The 21,965-nt window shown below is 42.3% G+C and overlaps 2 protein-coding genes and 1 long non-coding RNA gene across 4 annotated transcripts; 2 read left to right on the top strand and 1 right to left on the bottom strand.

Moving 5' to 3' along the window:
- Positions 1-7,725: 7,725 nt before the first annotated feature.
- Positions 7,726-8,386, bottom strand: LOC114776365 (complement C1q-like protein 4; the record flags this gene model as incomplete). Its single annotated transcript, XM_028966789.1, has 2 exons — positions 7,726-7,924; positions 8,338-8,386. Coding segments are annotated over 2 exons (248 nt in total), but the record flags the coding sequence as incomplete, so codon positions are not given.
- Positions 8,387-13,316: 4,930 nt separating this feature from the next.
- On the top strand, positions 13,317-16,904 carry LOC114776364 (radial spoke head protein 6 homolog A-like). Of its 2 annotated transcripts, XR_003745441.1 has the most exons (5): positions 13,317-13,618; positions 13,879-14,513; positions 15,193-15,248; positions 16,182-16,347; positions 16,831-16,904. XR_003745441.1 is itself a non-coding variant. In XM_028966788.1 (3 exons), exons 2-3 carry the CDS (start codon positions 13,729-13,731, stop codon positions 14,030-14,032), a joined length of 240 nt encoding a protein of 79 aa, XP_028822621.1. In that variant the 5' UTR covers positions 13,317-13,618; positions 13,697-13,728; the 3' UTR covers positions 14,033-14,660. The 2 variants fall into 2 exon arrangements, 1 of the variants encoding a protein (XP_028822621.1); XM_028966788.1 differs by lacking the exons at positions 15,193-15,248; positions 16,182-16,347; positions 16,831-16,904 and adding an exon at positions 13,697-13,814 and having other exon boundaries at positions 13,879-14,660.
- A 933-nt stretch (positions 16,905-17,837) lies between these two features.
- Positions 17,838-18,237, top strand: LOC114776363 (uncharacterized). Its single transcript, XR_003745440.1, has 3 exons — positions 17,838-17,922; positions 17,999-18,107; positions 18,183-18,237. It is a non-coding gene; the product is annotated as an uncharacterized LOC114776363 (long non-coding RNA).
- The last annotated feature ends 3,728 nt before the right edge of the window (positions 18,238-21,965 follow it).

The raw sequence follows: 21,965 nt of genomic DNA, 5'->3' as shown, positions 1-21,965 counted from the left end.
CAGTTTGATAAACAGAAGTCTGTGTGAGGTTCATTAAATAGAAATGATAGTTTGTTAGCATTTTTGTGCGGCATATCATCTGAAAACCATAGATGAGACACCTTTGGAGAAAGGTTTGTTCATAAATCAGCATTATGATTAGTTTTATTTTGGCATGGAAAAGTCTTTTTGTGTGTGTGTGTGTGTGTGTGTGTGAACAGCTTATGTCCTGTGTCAATGGTGTGATGCTTCCTACATACCATTATGTGATGTATCTTTTGGGAAATGACTGATGGGATACCATATTCAGTAAGTATATTAACAGTGTTTGCGTTGTATTAAAATTAGTATTGTGTTTAGTATGTGTTTAACACTGAAACAATAGGTTGAGTAAATCCTTGAGTGAAAAACAAGGTTTCTGTTTTAAAAGATAGTCTAAGGGTGTGTGAACTGTGGGTCTGTGTCATTGATATGAGGGGTTCGTAAACCACCAACAGTGGTCATTTTTGCAAACATCAGTTTCAAGCGAGCACTAAATAGTAGTTGGTTATCTGCTGGGTGGTGAAGATCTTGTTACTGCCAATGAGGAGCGGTCACAAGCTGGGATGGTTTCAGAGGAAATTAACATTGTTAATAAATGTAGAATTTTATTTTCTGAAAAGAATCTTGAAAAAAAAAAGTCATGTTCATAAATATATCAGTTTGATAAACAAAAGTCTGTGTATGGTTCAACTAAATAAAAATGAGAGTTTATTAACGTTTTGTGTGTCATATCATCTGAAAACCATAAATGAAATACCTCTGGCTTGTTCATAAAACAGCGTGACGATTAGTTTTATTTTAACAAGGAAAAGAAAAAGTCTGTTGTGTGGGTGTGTGTCAATCATACAAATACTAAATATATGTGTGTGCGCGTGCCAGTGATGTGATGCCTCTTACATACCATTGTGTGATGTATCTTTTGGAAAAACGACTGAATGTGTTGTATATTTAAAATAAGTATTGTGTTTAAACTTGTTTTTCTTTAACTAGAAATCCTTTTAAACCATATATCATTAAAATATGGTTTTAAAAATAGTCTAAGTGTGTGTGTGTGTGTGTGTGTGTGTCAATATGAGACTCTGCAAGGTGTCGGGGAAGAATGTGAGATGAAACCGGGAAGGGAAGTGCGGTGGGGAAAGGGATGGCTTTGGGAGAAATGGGGTCATAAGCCATTAGCAATGGCCATAGTTGTAAACAAGTGATAAGACATCTGTTTTAAAAGTTAGTCTAAGTGTATATGACATCTGTAATGTGACACAAGGGAGAGAGCGATAGAGTGGGGCGAGAAGGTGCTGTGATGCTTCCTACATACAAAATGGGATTCTACCATATTCAGTCAGTATATGAATAGCGTATGCGTTTGTATTTTTAAAATAAGTTTGTGTAAGTATTGTGTTTAAACGTGTTAAACACTGAAACAGTAGGTTGAGTAAAACCATACACTTAAAAATAAGGTTTCTGTTTTAAAAGTAGAGGTATACCGGTTTATGACCTCTCCCACAACAGCCATAGTTTGTAAACAAGTGATATGACATCTGTTTTTTTAAAAGCTTGTCTAAGTGATTATATGACATCTAAGACTGTGAGAGGATGCACTGGGTGTCCAAGGGTGAGAGAGGGGAGAGGGAAGGAGGTCATAAATTACGCGCTGGGTGTCCGGTGGAGAAGGGGAGAAGGTAGAATCATAAATCATGCGCTTTTTCCTTATGCTGATATGTCATCAATCATTTTTGACATAAAGTATATTTTAATCGCTACTTATACAGATACATATTTATGTTATTTTTTTGTGATGCTATTACCTTCTGCTTCTGTCACTTTCTGCCGTGACAAGTGCAATTTCCCACTTGTGGGACTAATAAAGGTTTATCTTATCTTATCTTGCACTGGGACTGCTGTACAGGACCTCAATTTCGTCGTGCTGTAGTACTAAGTATGATGACAATAACGCAATGACAATAACGTCTTTAAACTTAAATTTTCTCTGGCATTAGATTGAACAATGAAAGTCTCAGAAACGTCAATTTGCACATGTCAATAAATGTTTTTGTTCGGACTCAATCGATTAAAAGTGATTAGTCACTAATAGGGCTTGCCATGATGCATATTTAAAACTATTTTCAATTTGTTACTTTTAAAAGCTATTTAAAATACAGAGACTTTTCCCGTCCACGTCGAATGGTGTAATATCATGCAAGTTAAAGGGAATAAATTGGATAATGAATCCAATGAGTGGATGCAAATTTTTCGACCAATGGTCTCCATGGCAACAGGTCAGTAACGGTCAGTCCGATTAATCAACGTGCTCCACTTCCACAACATTTCTGGCATTTGGCAGAGCGACTTACAACGTGCTTTCAAGTTACCATTGATGAAGAGATCAATTCCGGTTCACTAGGACCCCCAACTATGAATACAATCTTTTTATTCATTCTGTTGTAGATTCTGTACACAAGTTTGACAAGAAGAAGGTTACAAGTTCATCTAAATATTCTCTAAAGAAGTACTGGAGGCTCGGAGTATACGAGGTGCAGTGCGAGGTGTAATAAGGGCTGTGAGGTAGGATGGTGCTACTCCATGTTTGGCTTTGTAGGCCAGCATCAGTATTTAGAACCTGATGCGTGCAGCTACTGGGAGCCGGTGGAGGGAACGTAGCAGAGGGGCGGTGTGGAGAACTTGGGAAGGTTGAACATCAGTCGTGCTGCTGCGTCCTGTATGAGTTGTAGAGGTCGGATGGTACATAGAGGTAGATTCTTGTTTACTGTCACTTTCACTTTTTAATCATTATTATTGGTGTGTTTTACACTTGGCCAACACACTCGCGTCTGAACCAGAAGAGCACCAAGTTCCAGGTTCAAACCCCATCGTGTCCCTCTGTCCCCAGGGGGACTGTCCCGTCACTACTGAATGTAAATGTGTTGTTACGGAACACGTAAAATAATATAGTTGTATATAATCCAAGTGAAATATAGTACATGGTGAACTATACAACATGGTTTTTAATGTTTGTCTTGTGTTTTGGACGTGTGAAGCTCAAGAAAGTCAAAGGAGATTTCATTCATCTTTTCTATATAGATTCTTTATTTGCATTTTGTAATAACGCTCATGTTACGCTCGCCTTTGCGATGTCCGCATAGCTGCGTCCTGTTCACCAGCCTCCCAGATCAACCTGGACAGCCTGGTTCTTGTACTGTTTTCTTTTCTCCACGTCTCCTTGTGAAGCTTCTCGAAGATGCTCCAGTGCTGCTCTCATGTACGCGGTCTGCACGAGTTGCCCACACAGTTCCTTCTCCCTTCTGAGGAGGACCTTCAGGGTTTCCTCAATCTCCTGCCTCTTGCTTGTATTGTTTAAGTCCTGGAAACGTTTTTCCAGTTCGTTCCTGGTAGATGTTTCTTCAAGGAGCACTTTTTCAAGTTCTTCTCGTGCTCTGTGCTCATGGTCACGTTCGGCTGTCATCATCTCAAGTTCCTTTTTCATTTGCTGGAGCGTCTCCTCGTGGAGACTGTCTTTGCTCTCCAGCTGATGACGGAACTTTGTCTCTGTCTCCAGGAGAAGCCTCTCTGCCTCTTTCCTGCTTTCTCTTTTTGCTTCAAGCTCTTTTTCAGCTTTCTCTCTCCTGCTCTGCTCATCTGTCATTTGACTTCTCAGCGTTTCCTGCTCCTTCTTCTCGTTCTGCAGCGTCTCTTCATAAAGAGCCTGCATGCTCCCCAGCTGCGTATGGAGCTGTGTCTCCATCTCCATCTGCTTTCCAGTTTCTCTCACGTTACAGAAACGCCTTTCTGCTTCTTCTCTGTTGTGTCTCTCCACGTTCAGCTGTGCTTCAAGCTCCTCACATTGCAGCCGTTCCAAATCTTGTTCTTCTCTCAGTCTTTCTTTTACTTCATTCTCAGCCTCCTGGATGGCAATTTGCCTCAGCTCTTCACGCCAAGCCAGGCTGTTCTGTGTCGTGTCACGAATAGCCATCTCCAGATTATTATTAGAGGCCATGAACATCTCCTCCACTTCTTTACGATGACCGGGATCCCTTTCCAGGAATGTCTCCGTCACCGCCTCGAGTGTGCCGAGCTGTTCCCCGAACACCTCAACCTGACCCATCTGAGCTGATTTCAGATCGGTCATTTTGGGCTCAACGGAAACGTCCTTCTTGAAGAAGCGACGCTTGGTCCACCTAACAAACTTCTTCCACGCCTTCCACGCCTTCATTTCTCTACCTCTATACTGAACTCTCGTAAATCTGAAATGATTAAGCTCTTCACGGCTCACCTCTTAAATAGAGCGAAGCTGATGATGTCACTTTTTTTTCAGCCAATCAGATGGAGGAACAAGATCTTAAGAACATTGTGATTGGCTGGTTTCACTCAGCTGATTACGCTACAGAACAAGAGCTCAGAAACATTGTGATTGGCTGAAAAAAATTATATCAGCCAATCACATTAATTCTGGGCTCTTGTTCTTGCTGAAAAAAAGTGCCTCTCTGGACAGTGAATCAGGAGGAAACCCACACCGAGACAGAAGAACATGTAAACTCCACACACACAAGGTGCTGTCAACGCTATTTGTCCCAAATCAAATTACTGCCACTTTCACTTTTTAATCATTATTATTGGTGTGTTTTACACTTGGCTGACACGCTCGCGTCTGAACCGGAAGAGCACAAAGTTCCAGGTTCAAACCCCACTTACTACCATCGTGTCCCTGAGCGGGACGCTTAACCCTGACTGTGTCCCCAGGGCATACCTGTCAAGTATCCCGTTTTGGCCCGTTCATTCCCGCCGTCCTCCCGTATTAGTATTTTCCCGTAAATCTCCCGTATTTTAATCTGCGTTATTTAAAAAATAATCTGAGTTGTGTCGCTAATGTCGCGATAAGTGCCGCCTGCAGTAGCTACTACAGGTACTGAAGGTGGCAGTTCTCGCGAGATTAGCGCGTGAGGTCAGATGACGAGATGATGAGTGACGACGCGGGAAAAAAAGAAGAAGAAACAGACAGATGATGGACGCCAGGACAGAGAAGGAAGGCGCTCCTGCCAAAAAAAACTAAATCCTCGTGTCAATACCGCGATCAATGGGACACCGAATGTATTTTTTATGAAGAAGAGCGGGGTGGGGGACAGTCATTTGTAACCGCGATTTTAGCGTCGCACACGGGGGAAGGAATGATGTCCGCCAGGCACAAAAACATGCCCGGGCGATGTCAGCATTCGTGACGAGAAATGCCACTGAGGCAGACCAGGTCACAAGTGCAGAGGTACAAACGGCAACGCTGTGTACCAAAAACCTGATTCATCAGTTTGTCCAATAATGGCGGACAGGAAGCAAAGGTCAGGAGTGGTGCAGCTGTGCATAAAGCCAGCTGAAGTTTAGAAGTGATTGACAAGTGGTGATTTTAGCTTTCTTGTCACCCCTCTTAAAATGTAAGGGACACTGGGGCTTGGTCGGGGTGGTGGGACTGCTTGTGGTGGGCGCAGGAAAATGTCCCTTATTTTCAAATCCAAAACTTGACAGGTATGCCCCAGGGGGACTGTCCTCGTCACTACTGAATGTGTTGTTACGGAACAAGTCAAATAATATAGTTGTATATATTCCAAGTGAAATATAGTACACAGTCAGTAAAAACATTTGTTTTGCACGTCATTAGTGTGAACATGGACACGCCCCCTACACAAATGGGCCAATCGGATACCAGTACAACTTTGATTCTACATTTTATTATTAGATCATTTGTACCGTGATATAAAATTATTTTTTTTAATGTTTGTCTTGTGTTTTAGACGTGTCAGAAAGACTTTGGGCGGAACCAGATTTGTTTAGTTGTTTCTATCTGGTCCGGTTAGAGTGTGACACCTAATGAGCCACGCGTATTTTTCACATGTAAATGTGTGCGTTCATGACGGAAAGTAAGTGCTGAGGAGTGTTGTTCACACTCGTGTGTTCGATTCGTTTATCCTTTCATACTGTTTTATTTGCAGAGAGAGAGTTTGTAATGTTTGGGAATTATTTAATTCTTATGCTAATTTCCGCCTGCTATTAGCGCTAAGCTAACGGGGTTCAATAATTTTCCTGTGTTTTAGCTGCCTATATTTATATTCTAGGTAAAATGTTCTAGTGCTGGTTAGCTGCTTATGTAGGATTGTATTGTCTGTTTCATGTTAGATTACTGTAAGCAGTGTTATTAATCAGTGTTGTGTATCATATCATGTTCTGTGGAGTGTTTGCTTATGTATGCTTTCTCTGTTTCTTGTAGACCACACACAGACACACACACAGACACACACACACACACACATACTTCGTTAATAAATAAGATAATTGATAAGCTGGCCTCCAGGCTCCTGATTCTCTGACCGGAATCAGATCCTATTGTCGCTTCACCAGTGTAACACGTCGTGGGAGTGGTAGAATCTACACGACAAGACGTGTGAAACTCAAGAAAGGCAAAGGAGATTTCATTCATTTTTTCTTTATAGATTCTTTATTTACCGAAATATCCTACTGTGTCTTCCTTTTACCTTCAGAGATGGAGGGACCAGGCGAGCAGTACTGGAGGCTCGGAGTATACCAGGTGCAGTGCAAGGTGTAATAAGGGTATTATAAATCATTATAAATCTGCTTGGCAGCAGAATCCCAGAATCTCTGTATTTAATCAGCTCAAGGTAATGTTGAGACGTGAGAGAAAGTCCAGATGCACACAAATAACTTGTGAAGCATAAGATTGACAGTGCTTGGTCTGAATTGTGCTGACTGTCTGGTTCCAGTTCTGGATTTTACATGGTAAACACATGTTGGAGAGTAACGGTGCCACGTCTGGGTGCAGCAGGAGCCCCAGCTGGCAGCACTCAGCCTGACAGCAGGGCTCTAACCATGGACAGGTGCTGCTGGGTAGGCATCCGTGGTTGGAGCCCTGTTAGAAGGAACCGACACTGATGCATCGATGTGGATCCTGAACTTTGATTTCAGTTCCTGGCAACCGCCACACGCCTGTTGGTTTGTTTTTCTTGGCTTCCTTTGTTTTGTCCCTCGTGCCTTTTTCTTTTGTGCGTATTAATAAATCCCATTTGCCCAGATGTCCCGTCTCTGCGCTTCCTTCCCCCGTCAGCCCGTGGTCGTGACAAACAGAGGTAAAATGTGCAATGACACAAGTTCTGACATTCAAACAAATCCTGTTAAATTTTCTGATATGTATTGTATTTCTTTTCATAAATTATTTGTTGTTCCGGCAGCTCAGGTGGCACTTTATTTTAAAAAGTCTATATTCGCCAGATCAAGTAAAGCATACATGTGCATGTTTTTGGTGTTATGTTTTGGTGTTTAATTATCATTATATTCGTGCATTTTCTAAAGATTCTGTTTTTGAATAAAGGGTTGGAAATGAATGCTTTTATTTATTCATAATTTATAAAAAATAATCAACAGATTAATTGACTATTAAAATGATTGTTAGTAGCAGCCATGCTTCTTTATTATCGGAAGATACATCGAACATTAAGACTAACTGTGCTGTAAAACAAGTATTTGCTTTATTAGATATTTCTCCAGATGTATTTGTTTTAAAGCCAAATGGCGTATGATGTAAGCCAGGACTTTATTAGGCATCAGACCAAGTGATGATTATCACCATTTCACAGGGTGAAGAGCAGGAATCCACTGAAGATGCAGTGATTACTCTCATCGTTGTAAAGTCGCTGGTTTCCAGGAAGACGCAGGTTAACCCAGTCTCCCGCCTCCAGCTGCAGAGTCACGCCGCCGACCAGGTAGGAGACGTGGTGGTCCATGTCGTACTCCCCCAGCAACATGATCCTCTGCTGGTTCCTGTACAGCGCTGTGTACATGGTGCGCGATGAGAGGATGTCCGCCATGGTGAACCTGAAGAAGTAAACGCCCTTCACTGGAGCAGTGAAGAACCCTGCAGAACCATACAGAAAAATTCACTACAGTCAGATCTACTACCATGATGCACCTGTCAGGTTAAACAGGAGACTATCAGTCCCTGTTCATCACCGGACCGAACCACAAACCCTGGTGGACACCAGGGACTCTGCCTTCCAGTCCAAAGACAAAGAGGCTCAATTCTACAGGCCGAGCCAACCAGTCACGGGCCAGTAAGGAGCAAAACGAGCTGATGCAGAGAAGATGAACATGGCTGCCCGCTCCTCACCAACGGTGATGGTTTAAGCCTTTAAACCTGAGCCACACCGTGTGTGGTGTTTCACAAGGACAGTCACTTCACTTTCACAAAGTGCGTTAAGAGGCTGGCACTGAGGTGTTTAAAGAATGTGACTCCCACTGACACCATGACTATGAGAAGATGCTGAGCACCTGTATTACTGCTGTAGGCGTTTCCAACATTGGTGATGATGTTCCTGAAGACCAAGTTCAGTTCGGAAGGTCCTGCTTGTACATACTCAGTATTAAATGTCAAAGCTGCTGAAAAGGCCACTTTGCCTCCTGTAAAGTGGAACAGAACCAAAAAAACATCACTGCTGATATTCAACTTTACAAAAAGACAAAAACATAATCATCTGATATGTAAGTAATTCTATTGATTTGCATAGAATGATGACTAGAAAGTAACTTATATCCCAAATAAAAGGCACATCATATTTAAGGATATGACCCAATACTCATCATGTACAAATAGACAGATCTTTCATCACGATTACAATATGTATTCAGTATATAGCAATAATAATGTCATTTACCTGCATTCATGTTATTCAGTTTCTCCACTTTGGTCTCCACTGATGTTAGTCTGGTCTTCAGTCCTCCAATCTCTGCATTCAGAGCAGAAAATATTAAAACCACAGTTCATCACATGATACCTGAGTTCTTCTGCTGCAGATCTTCTACTTGGTTCTTGACAGCTTTCAGCTCTGCTGCTTGTTCTGATGTAGGTGGAACACAAAAAATGAGCCAAATCTTCACCAAGAAAATATGATTAGAGATCATTTCGATCCAGCCCCTGCATTCTGATGAGTCAGGTTCTCCACGTTCTGCTCATTGTCATCCATTTGGATCTTTAGAGCCGTCAGCTCTGCCACAAGTGCTGCAATAATGAAGGAATAATTCAGTACTTTATGGTAGATTATGGTATGGCTTATTTCTATAGGAGATTAAAGAGTTTTTATGACAGGATGGTCGCATATAACAGTTAATTTATATGGCTGTATATGGCAGTTTATGGCAGTATATAATAATTTATGGATGAATATGGTTGCATATAACAGTTAATTTATATGGCTGTATATAATAGTTTATGGCGGTATATGAATGTACATGACTGTATGTATGGATGTATAACAATGTATATTGATGAGATGTCGCTGATTGTTCCCATGCTCAGAATTACTGTAAAAAATTAAATGGTCACTCTTGTAAGCAGCTTGGATGTGAACGTTGGACTGTCTGTTCTGCATTACCTGCATTTTCCATCTTCAGATTCTCCAGGTCTTTCTGTACGTCTGACAGGACAGCATCTTGCGCGTATATACAAAATAATACAGATGTCTGTTATTCTAAATTATATCTACTCATACACTCTATTACATGTAGAGAATTGAATTAATGTACTGTTATTATAACCTAAACTAATCATAACCAATGAATAATAATTCACTGTTTATGTTATTTATACAGTAATTACATGGAATTAATACTATGTTTGATTAAATAATACTATTTGTATAGTATATTTTACACTATAATATTTGTCAAATGTCATTTATGCACCTGCATTCTCCTTCTTCATGTTCTCCACTTCATCCTTCATGGTCTTTATCTCCACATCTTGAGCTAAATAATGTAATAATGTAAATGTAAATGAGCTAAATACCAACATTAAAGTCTGTGAATGATGTTCATACTGGTCTCAGTGTTGTTGAATTAATATTGCACATTTAGAAGATGTGATTACCAGCGTTTTCTCTCTCCAGAACTTCCAGCCTCAGATCCAGCACCATGTCTTCAGGGTCCTTTAGGTTGGTCTTCACGTTCTCCAACTGGACTTCCTGAGCCAGCATCGTGTCCCGCAGGTAGTGGACCATGTTCCTCAGGTACTGCAGCTCAGCGTTGATGTCCTGCACAGGAATTTCTTTTTTTGTATTCAGAGGGTTGCTCTGGTTGTTCAGAGAAAGAGCTCTAAATGTGGAGAACAGCAGGAACAGCAAGGAGATGATGACCCTCATCTTCAACACAATCAGGTCAGCTTTCCACTCATCTAGACTCTTCTCCGTCTTGGCCCCTCGGTTGTGGAATGAACTTCCCCTTTAGGTCAGAACAGCTCAGTCACTGAGCACCTTCAAACGGCAGCTCAAGACCTTCCTCTTTAGAGAAGATTTAGACGAACTTGTGACCTTCTTCTTGTCTTCTGTACAGAATCTACAACAGAGTGAATAAAAAGAACTGACCACTTCATCCATGGTAACATGGAAGCAAGTTGTTAAGGACGTCTGGCAAACGCCTTAAATGTAAATGTAAGCGGCCTCCTTTTTTTATAAAGCCGAACTTATTCATTATTTACATTTAAGGCATTTGGCAGACGGCCGTATCCAGAGCCACTTACAACGTGCTTTCAAGTTACCATGGATGAAGAGATCAATTCCGGTTCACTAGGACCCCCAACTATGAATACAATCTTTTTATTCACTCTGTTCTAGTTTCTATACAGAAGAAGGTTACAAGTTCATCTAAATCTTCTCTAAAGAGGAAGGTCTTGAGCTGCCGTGTGAAGGTGCTCAGTGACTGAGCTGGAAGTTCATTCCACCACCGAGGGGCCAAGACGGAGAAGAGTCTAGATGAGCGTCTTCCTTTTACCTTCACAGATGGAGGGACCAGGCGAGCAGTACTGGAGGCTCGGAGTATACCAGGTGCAGCGCGAGGTGTAATAAGGGCTCTGAGGTAGGATGGTGCTACTCCATGTTTGGCTTTGTAGGCCAGCATCAGTATTTAGAACCTGATGCGTGCAGCTACTGGGAGCCGGTGGAGGGAACGTAGCAGAGGGGCGGTGTGGAGAACTTGGGAAGGTTGAACATCAGTCGTGCTGCTGCGTCCTGTATGAGTTGTAGAGGTCGGATGGTACATAGAGGTAGATTCTTGTTTACTGTCACTTTCACTTTTTAATCATTATTATTGGTGTGTTTTACACTTGGCCAACACACTCGCGTCTGAACCAGAAGAGCACCAAGTTCCAGGTTCAAACCCCACTTACTACCATCGTGTCCCTCTGTCCCCAGGGGGACTGTCCCCGTCACTACTGAATGTAAATGTGTTGTTACGGAACACGTAAAATAATATAGTTGTATATAATCCAAGTGAAATATAGTACATGGTGAACTATACAACATGGTTTTTAATGTTTGTCTTGTGTTTTGGACGTGTGAAGCTCAAGAAAGTCAAAGGAGATTTCATTCATCTTTTCTATATAGATTCTTTATTTGCATTTTGTAATAACGCTCATGTTACGCTCGCCTTTGCGATGTCCGCATAGCTGCGTCCTGTTCACCAGCCTCCCAGATCAACCTGGACAGCCTGGTTCTTGTACTGTTTTCTTTTCTCCACGTCTCCTTGTGAAGCTTCTCGAAGATGCTCCAGTGCTGCTCTCATGTACGCGGTCTGCACGAGTTGCCCACACAGTTCCTTTTCCCTTCTGAGGAGGACCTTCAGGGTTTCCTCAATCTCCTGCCTCTTGCTTGTATTGTTTAAGTCCTGGAAACGTTTTTCCAGTTCGTTCCTGGTAGATGTTTCTTCAAGGAACACTTTTTCAAGTTCTTCTCGTGCTCTGTGCTCATGGTCACGTTCGGCTGTCATCATCTCAAGTTCCTTTTTCATTTGCTGGAACGTCTCCTCGTGGAGACTGTCTTTGCTCTCCAGCTGATGACGGAACTTTGTCTCTGTCTCCAGGAGAAGCCTCTCTGCCTCTTTCCTGCTTTCTCTTTTTGCTTCAAGCTCTTTTTCAGCTTTCTCTCTCCTGCTCTGCTCATCTGTCATTTGACTTCTCAGCGTTTCCTGCTCCTTCTTCTCGTTCTGCAGCGTCTCTTCATAAAGAGCCTGCATGCTCCCCAGCTGCGTATGGAGCTGTGTCTCCATCTCCATCTGCTTTCCAGTTTCTCTCACGTTACAGAAACGCCTTTCTGCTTCTTCTCTGTTGTGTCTCTCCACGTTCAGCTGTGCTTCAAGCTCCTCACATTGCAGCCGTTCCAGATCTTGTTCTTCTCTCAGTCTTTCTTTTACTTCATTCTCAGCCTCCTGGATGGCAATTTGCCTCAGCTCTTCACGCCAAGCCAGGCTGTTCTGTGTCGTGTCACGAATAGCCATCTCCAGATTGTTATTAGAGGCCATGAACATCTCCTCCACTTCTTTACGATGACCGGGATCCCTTTCCAGGAATGTCTCCATCACCGCCTCGAGTGTGCCGAGCTGTTCCCCGAACACCTCAACCTGACCCATCTGAGCTGATTTCAGATCGGTCATTTTGGGCTCAACGGAAACGTCCTTCTTGAAGAAGCGACGCTTGGTCCACCTAACAAACTTCTTCCACGCCTTCCACGCCTTCATTTCTCTACCTCTATACTGAACTCTCGTAAATCTGAAATGATTAAGCTCTTCACGGCTCACCTCTTAAATAGAGCGAAGCTGATGATGTCACTTTTTTTTCAGCCAATCAGATGGAGGAACAAGATCTTAAGAACATTGTGATTGGCTGGTTTCACTCAGCTGATTACGCTACAGAACAAGAGCTCAGAAACATTGTGATTGGCTGAAAAAAACTATATCAGCCAATCACATTAATTCTGGGCTCTTGTTCTTGCTGAAAAAAAAGTGCCTCTCTGGACAGTGAATCAGGAGGAAACCCACACCGAGACAGAAGAACATGTAAACTCCACACACACAAGGTGCTGTCAACGCTATTTGTCCCAAATCAAATTACTGCCACTTTCACTTTTTAATCATTATTATTGGTGTGTTTTACACTTGGCTGACACGCTCGCGTCTGAACCGGAAGAGCACAAAGTTCCAGGTTCAAACCCCACTTACTACCATCGTGTCCCTGAGCGGGACGCTTAACCCTGACTGTGTCCCCAGGGCATACCTGTCAAGTATCCCGTTTTGGCCCGTTCTTTCCCGCCGTCCTCCCGTATTAGTATTTTCCCGTAAATCTCCCGTATTTTAATCTGCGTTATTTAAAAAAAATAATCTGAGTTGTGTCGCTAATGTCGCGATAAGTGCCGCCTGCAGTAGCTACTACAGGTACTGAAGGTGGCAGTTCTCGCGAGATTAGCGCCTGAGGTCAGATGACGAGATGATGAGTGACGACGCGGGAAAAAAGAAGAAGAAACAGACAGGTGATGGACGCCAGGACAGAGAAGGGAAGGCGCTCCTGGGTCCACCACGTCCCGCACATCCTGACTCAGGTCCGTCCTTCGTATTTAACCGTCACCTCGGACCTTGTAGAACCCGCCGCTGATACTGCGGTTCGTCCAGGGCCGCTGCGTGTGGGTGAACCCGGCGGAGAAACCGGCGGCGGAACCTGATGAAGATGAAGAGGAGGAGCCGGAACGGGAGGAAGGACCCGCCCTCTTCACCCCGCTGTCTGAAGACGCAGGTGAGCGTGCGAGATGCCGCCGGTCCGCCTCCTCCTCCGTAACCACGGTAACGCGCCACGTTTCTGCGTTTGGTGTAGAAATCGACCGGCTGCCACCGTGGAGCTCCCGGATGTCCTCCGCCCTCGTCCCCCGCTTCGCCGTGGCCTACGTCCGCTCCAACCTGTGGCCGGGAGCCCACGCCTACGCCCGCGGAAGGTAAGACCCGCCGCCGCCGGCCGGGGGCGTCGCCCGTCATCACCGCGTCCCGGTCTCCCCGCAGGAAGTTCGAGAACGTTTACATCGGCTGGGGCGTGAAGAGCGACGCGGCCTTCTCGCCGGCGCTGCCCCCCGACCCCCAGCGCGAGTTCCCCGGCGGGCCGGAGGTGACCGAGGAGGCGGACCCCACGCCGCAGGAGGACGAGGACGAAGACTGACGTTCACATGAAAACTTTTATTAGCGACCGAAACACAAGATTGACGTTCATGCCGAAGTTTAGTTAACGCACGGTAAATAAACGGTGAAGACACACGAGACACATGACACTGTAACACATTTCTGTAGTTTTCACAGCATTATTACTGTATAATGAACAAATCCGTACTGTAGAACCTGTATACAGCATGTTGCTGTAGATTTGCAAAGCATCATGGTTTAAATTCCTGGGCGGCTGTTGTTTTACAGTAAAACCATATTGCGGTATATCATAATACAATAATTTTGAGCGGGAATTTTCATATTTCTCATCTTTCAGTTATTCGGAACACAGAAATCATATTTCTAGGATATATTTCATGAAGCCAGAGGATGACCCAGCGTTTTTAATTTTACATCCTCAATATTAAGAAATGAAGTACTGATGGCCAGCTTCGCATTATTTTCATGAAAGAAGATCCTCGTCCTTTGACTTCAGAAAGGTAAATCAACTCAATGTTTTTTGCTACAGTACGTGTATTAGCTTAACCTAGTGTAGTGGTCCTTCTTCTGCGTTGTGTAATTTTTTTATTTCTTTTCTTGAACCGTAATTGACGAGCTGACACCCAAGAAATTTTTCGTGCAAAGTGTATTCTGTATAAAAGCAAGGTCACGCCAGAACATCGCGTCACAACTCGCGTCTCTCTGCACCTCTCTCTCTCACAGCTCATGCCATGTGTCTAAGAGGACTAAACCGGGTCTCCAACCCACTAACCCACGGGCACGGCCGCATCCAACCACTTTTCGGGGGTGATCAAAGTTTTAGAACCCACATAACTTTTTATAATAATCATAAATTGAACAAACAAAAATACAGAAACATATTTGACATAACCAGAAACATTAACACATTTTAACATTCTACAATTAAACAAACACCCGGATTATCATTATAATTCCCTTACCCACATCAGAATACAGGTAAACAAAATAAAAGTCTTTAGAAAATAAGAAAATAAAAGACACAAAAAAAGAAGAAATACATTTATAAATCTAGTGTAACCATTTAACTCCGGCACACTAGCACTAATTTAGCTAAATGTTAATTTTTTCAAGTATTGATTGTCGGTCTGTTAGCTAGCTACAGCTAATTAGCTTGACAATTGTTTTCTTCTTCGCTAGCAACCGTTGGTATTGTCAACGGAAACCGACCTAGGCGACACAGGACACTGCAACAGGTAAGACGCTGCATTTTTGGACTTTGATCATCTAACCTGAGGAGTGTCATTTCCAACTAGTGAATACATTTTGACACATTATTGATTTTGGCTTTACATGTTTAAGTCTGTCACATTCTTTTTTTTCAGGATATGAATCTGTAGCAAACACCAGCCAAACAGTCAGTTCAACTACATACTGTAATCAGTATGTCTTTCAAATGCAAAGAATGATATTTCTTTGCAGGGACAATCCTCAGTTATATTATAAATAACCAATTTGTTATTTTTATATTTTTACCCATATATTGGTACTTGCTGATCCATTAGTGTAATACATCAACAGATCTGTTCCTTTCCTGTTGTGAGAACAAGAGCTTTACTGGAGTGTATTGCTCTAACATTCTTGAAATTAAATTGCCCATAGGTGTGAGCGTGAATGTTTGTATGCATCTGTATGTCATCTTTGTAATCGCCAACTTGTCCAGGGTGTACCCTGCCTCTTTCCCAATGACAGCTAGAAATGGCTCCAGCTCTTCTGTGATGTTTAAATTGACACTGGAAAATGTATGGATAAATACAGATACATTTTGAGATGCACTACAAAGCTACAAATTTGCTGTGAAGGATATCTGAAACCAACATTTGTCCTCAACACTCTGGTGGAACAATTTTCTGCTTTAGCACTGCCAATATATTTCCCCTATATGTTGAATATGGGTCCGGACAGCTGCTGAGTAGTGAAACAAAGTAGAAAATAGTTCTGCATTCTATGGTATATTAGAGAATCGGAAGTAGCACAAAGTATTCACAAAATTACAAGTGTGAGAGGTTAATGTACCAAACTTCAATAATTTATTACCCTCACATGGATCAGCAAATATCACTATATTGGACCAAATCTTTGTAAGTTTTTTCTCCTGGGGTAATATATGGCATCTTATGAATTTACAGATTTATTGTCAGGATAAATCCTGAGCAAAGCAAGTGTTCTTCCAAGGTCCAGCTGAGCAGAAGGACTGGCAGGATGGTGCAACGAAAAAATGAATCCCTCAATCCACACGTGGCATCGTTTATCAGAGGCTTTATCGAGTATGACTGGCAGAACAATTGATATCAGGTGAGACTGTTAATTTATATTTATTTAAACTTTGCAGAAATAAAATACTCTACAGCAGGGATAGACAACCTTGATCCTCCAGGGCCGCTATCCTGCTAGTTTTACAACTATTCTACCCACTGATTGACTGAACACACCTGATCCAGGCATTCAGAAGCTGTAAGTGCAGTGATGGTTGGAAAATGAGCAGGAGGACAGTGGCCCTCAAGGACCAGGGTTGGCTACACTTATTCACTGTACAGGGCAGTGTCTTACAGATGCCCTCTTGTTTGTGTGTTTCTATATGTAAAACTGTGCATGTGTGTGTAGTGTATTTTACTAGGCTACTGCACCTTCATGTAGTAATAGAAACATTTCCAAACGTTTCCAATGGGAAGTAGGGAGTCTCAAAAAATTGTCATAGAGCCAATAGTGTGGATTAATGCTGCCTTTGCATTTCTACTCTACATTAGTAACTAATGCCTCTTTGTCCTTCCACTTCAGGGAAGAAGATTCCAGCCCTAGAAGACATATTCAGTTTAGGAAGAAACGGCGCAGGAATCATATGTCATTGGGACCAGTAAAGTCAGTCTTGAACAGTTTGTTGGTTGAATATTGAAATGTTTTCGTACAAATGCATTTTTCTACAATTCTTCTTTTAACTGAACATTTTACTTACTTGGAATTTTTGTATTTGTAAAAAACAAACAAACAAAAAACAAAACCTGAAATATGTGATAGTTGTCTATATGGTGATGCTTTTGTGTGTTTTATTGTTAATTTTATTATATTATCAATTAACTTTACAGGATACAGTGACTGCACATACAAACCAATGTCTGAAAAGGGAAATGTAAAAAGTACAAAAAAGTATTTTTTTTTAATTATCTCTATAAGCATTGAAGTGTTACAAAATAATTCTTGGCCTTGGTGTTTAAATTGGTTTACCTGAAGAGAAAGGGTTGTTTGGGAAAATAGTGTTTTTTACAAAGTAAAACTTTTTGTAAACTGCTTTAAAAAAATAAATGAAATGTTTTGCGACAAAAAACGCATCTTCATTGTATTGTATGCTATAATTTTTATTTTATAACAATATTTTATAAATTACTTATTATAACAAATAATGCAGTCATGCATATTGCAGTAGCCTAATATGTGCTGTAATGAAATATACAGCACTTTATTACTGTGATTGCAAATACAGTCTGTGCTTACTACTGTAACAATGATTACAGTATTCAGATTATTGCTGTAATAACAATTACAGTATTTTGTAGGTACTGTGATTAAATTTACAGTAAGCATACTGTAGAATGTTCTACAGCAACTTACTTGCTAAAAGCTGCCAGCTAGTTTCTGTAGATTCACATTATCCTTGTTACAGTGTACAACACAGCAGCGTTTTAAATAAAGTTCTGAAATTAAAATCCAGCCTGGTCATTATTCCGGGGGGTCCGGTCCTAACGCAGGTCCGTCTCCTCGTCCCGCACCGTCTTTTTAATCCGGAGCAGCCGGCTGGTGCACGAGCTGGCGGCCGTCTACACCGAGGCCATCGCCGACATCAAGCGCAGCGTCCTCAGGGTCATAGAGCAGCCGGTGAGACGCCGCGGCGCCCCGGGGGACGTGTCTTCACGCTGACGCGTGCGTTTAACCATGTGTCTCTGGGGTTCAGATCAGAGGAATGGGCATGAACTCCCCCGACCTGCTGCTGCTGGTGGAGAACTGTCCTAAAGGAGCCGAGACGCTGGTCACTCGCTGCCTGCACATCCTCACCGACAAAGGTCCGTTCTGCTGGTGCCCGCCGTTCGTAACGAGTGTTACAAGACGAGAGTCCGAACGTGTGTGTTCCTCCTCAGTGTCCCCCTCTCCAGAGCTGGTGGAGAGGGTCCGGGATCTCTATCACAAATGGGTTCCTGATGTCTGCTTCCTCATTCCCGTCATCAACGGCCTGGAGAAGGTGGGTTGCGTTGATGCAGTCAGTGTGTGAGTGTGTGTGATACCAAGTCATGTTCTTGTCCTGTTCTCCTCAGAAAGAGGTGATTCAGGCTCTACCCAAGCTCATCAAGCTGAACCCCATCGTGGTGAAGGCACTCAGCACAGTAAGCTGGCGTTTCGTCCTGCTGTCCCCAGCATCTTCTGTGCAGCTCGGCGCTGAGATGTGTGTGTTCCTGCAGGTGAAGGCAGCTCCTCCATGTCTCCGCTGACCCCCGGCGAGCTGCTCATCGCCCTCCACAACATCGACTCCACCAAGTGCGACAACGTTTCCAGGACTTAAACAATACAAGCAAGAGGCAGGAGATTGAGGAAACCCTGAAGGTCCTCCTCAGAAGGGAGAAGGAACTGTGTGGGCAACTCGTGCAGACCGCGTACATGAGAGCAGCACTGGAGCATCTTCGAGAAGCTTCACAAGGAGACGTGGAGAAAAGAAAACAGTACAAGAACCAGGCTGTCCAGGTTGATCAGGGAGGCTGGTGAACAGGACGCAGCTATGCGGACATCGCAAAGGCGAGCGTAACATGAGCGTTATTACAAAATGCAAATACGCCAAATAAAGAATCTATATAGAAAAGATGAATGAAATCTCCTTTGACTTTCTTGAGCTTCACACGTCCAAAACACAAGACAAACATTTAAAACCATGTTGTATAGTTCACCATGTACTATATTTCACTTGGATTATATACAACTATATTATTTTACGTGTTCCGTAACAACACATTTACATTCAGTAGTGACGGGGACAGTCCCCCTGGGGACAGAGGGACACGATGGTAGTAAGTGGGGTTTGAACCTGGAACTTGGTGCTCTTCTGGTTCAGACGCGAGTGTGTTGGCCAAGTGTAAAACACACCAATAATAATGATTAAAAAGTGAAAGTGGCAGTAAACAAGAATCTACCTCTTTGTACCATCCGACCTCTACAACTCATACAGGCCTGGTCCCTCCATCTCTGAAGGTAAAAGGAAGACGCTCATCTAGACTCTTCTCCGTCTTGGCCCCTCGGTGGTGGAATGAACTTCCAGCTCAGTCACTGAGCACCTTCACACGGCAGCTCAAGACCTTCCTCTTTAGAGAAGATTTAGATGAACTTGTAACCTTCTTCTCGTCTGACTTCTGTACAGAATCTACAACAGAGTGAATAAAAAAGATTGTATTCATAGTTGGGGGTCCTAGTGAACCGGAATTGATCTCTTCATCCATGGTAACTTGAAAGCACGTTGTAAGTGGCTCTGGATACGGCCGTCTGCCAAATGCCTTAAATGTAAATAATGAATAAGTTCGTCTTTATAAAAAAAGGAGGCCGCTTACATTTACATTTAAGGCGTTTGCCAGACGTCCTTAACCAGAGCGACTTACAACGTGCTTCCATGTTACCATGGATGAAGTGGTCAGTTCTGGTTCACTAGGACCCCCAACTATGAATACAATCTTTTTATTCACTCTGTTGTAGAATCTGTACAGAAGACAAGAAGAAGGTCACAAGTTCATCTAAATCTTCTCTAACGAGGAAGGTCTTGAGCTGCCGTTTGAAGGTGCTCAGTGACTGAGCTGTTCTGACCTAAAGGGGAAGTTCATTCCACAACCAAGGGGCTAAGACGGAGAAGAGTCTAGATGAGTGGAAAGCTGACCTGATTGTGTTGAAGATGAGGGTCATCATCTCCTTGCTGTTCCTGCTGTTCTCCACATTTAGAGCTCATTCTCTGAACAACCAGAGCAACCCTCTAAATACAAAAAAAGAAATTCCTGTGCAGGACATCAACGCTGAGCTGCAGTACCTGAGGAACATGGTCCACTACCTGCGGGACACGATGCTGGCTCAGGAAGTCCAGTTGGAGAACGTGAAGACCAACCTAAAGGACCCTGAAGACATGGTGCTGGATCTGAGGCTGGATTTCAAAGTTCTGGAGAGAGAAAACGCTGGTAATCACATCTTCTAAATGTGCAATATTAATTCAACAACACTGAGACCAGTATGAACATCATTCACAGACTTTAATGTTGGTATTTAGCTCATTTACATTTACATTATTACATTATTTAGCTCAAGATGCGGAGATAAAGACCATGAAGGATGAAGTGGAGAACATGAAGAAGGAGAATGCAGGTGCATAAATGACATTTGACAAATATTATAGTGTAAAATATACTATACAAATAGTATTATTTAATCACACATAGTATTAATTCCATGTAATTACTGTATAAATAACATAAACAGTGAATTATTATTCATTGGTTATGATTAGTTTAGGTTAGAATAACAGTACATTAATTCAATTCTCTACATGTAATAGAGTGCATGAGTAGATATAATTTAGAATAACAGACATCTGTATTATTTTGTATATACGCGCAAGATGCTGTCCTGTCAGACGTACAGAAAGACCTGGAGTATCTGAAGATGGAAAATGCAGGTAATGCAGAACAGACAGTCCAACGTTCACATCCAAGCTGCTTACAAGAGTGACCATTTAATTTTTTACAGTAATTCTGAGCATGGGAACAATCAGCGACATCTCATCAATATACATTGTTATACATCCATACATACAGTCATGTACATTCATATACCGCCATAAACTATTATATACAGCCATATAAATTAACTGTTATATGCAACCATAATCATCCATAAATTATTATATACCGCCATAAACTGCCATATACAGCCATATAAATTTACTGTTATATGCGACCATCCTGTCATAAAAACTCTTTAATCTCCTATAGAAATAAGCCATACCATAATCTACCATAAAGTACTGAATTATTCCTTCATTAATGCAGCACTTGTGGCAGAGCTGACGGCTCTAAAGATCCAAATGGATGACAATGAGCAGAACGTGGAGAACCTGACTCATCAGAATGCAGGTGCTGGATCGAAATGATCTCTAATCATATTTTCTTGGTGAAGATTTGGCTCATTTTTTGTGTTCCACCTACATCAGAACAAGCAGCAGAGCTGAAAGCTGTCAAGAACCAAGTAGAAGATCTGCAGCAGAAGAACTCAGGTATCATGTGATGAACTGTGGTTTTAATATTTTCTGCTCTGAATGCAGAGATTGGAGGACTGAAGACCAGACTAACATCAGTGGAGACCAAAGTGGAGAAACTGAGCAACATGAATGCAGGTAAATGACATTATTATTGCTATATACTGAATACATATTGTAATCGTGATGAAAGATCTGTCTATTTGTACATGATGAGTATTGGGTCATATCCTTAAATATGATGTGCCTTTTATTTGGGATATAAGTTACTTTCTAGTCATCATTTTATGTAAATCAATAGAATTACTTACAGGTCAGATGATTATGTTTTTGTCTTTTTGTAAAGTTGAATATCAGCAGTGATGTTTTTTTGGTTCTGTTCCACTTTACAGGAGGCAAAGTGGCCTTTTCAGCAGCTTTGACATTTAATACTGAGTATGTACAAGCAGGACCTTCCGAACTGAACTTGGTCTTCAGGAACATCATCACCAATGTTGGAAACGCCTACAGCAGTAATACAGGTGCTCAGCATCTTCTCATAGTCATGGTGTCAGTGGGAGTCACATTCTTTAAACACCTCAGTGCCAGCCTCTTAACGCACTTTGTGAAAGTTAAGTGACTGTCCTTGTGAAACACCACACACGGT

This window comes from Denticeps clupeoides, unplaced genomic scaffold, assembly GCF_900700375.1.
Source record: "Denticeps clupeoides unplaced genomic scaffold, fDenClu1.1, whole genome shotgun sequence".
Lineage (NCBI taxonomy): Eukaryota > Metazoa > Chordata > Actinopteri > Clupeiformes > Denticipitidae > Denticeps > Denticeps clupeoides.
The sequence above is the reverse complement of the archived record's forward strand: the minus strand, read 5'-3'. Positions and strand labels throughout refer to the sequence as shown.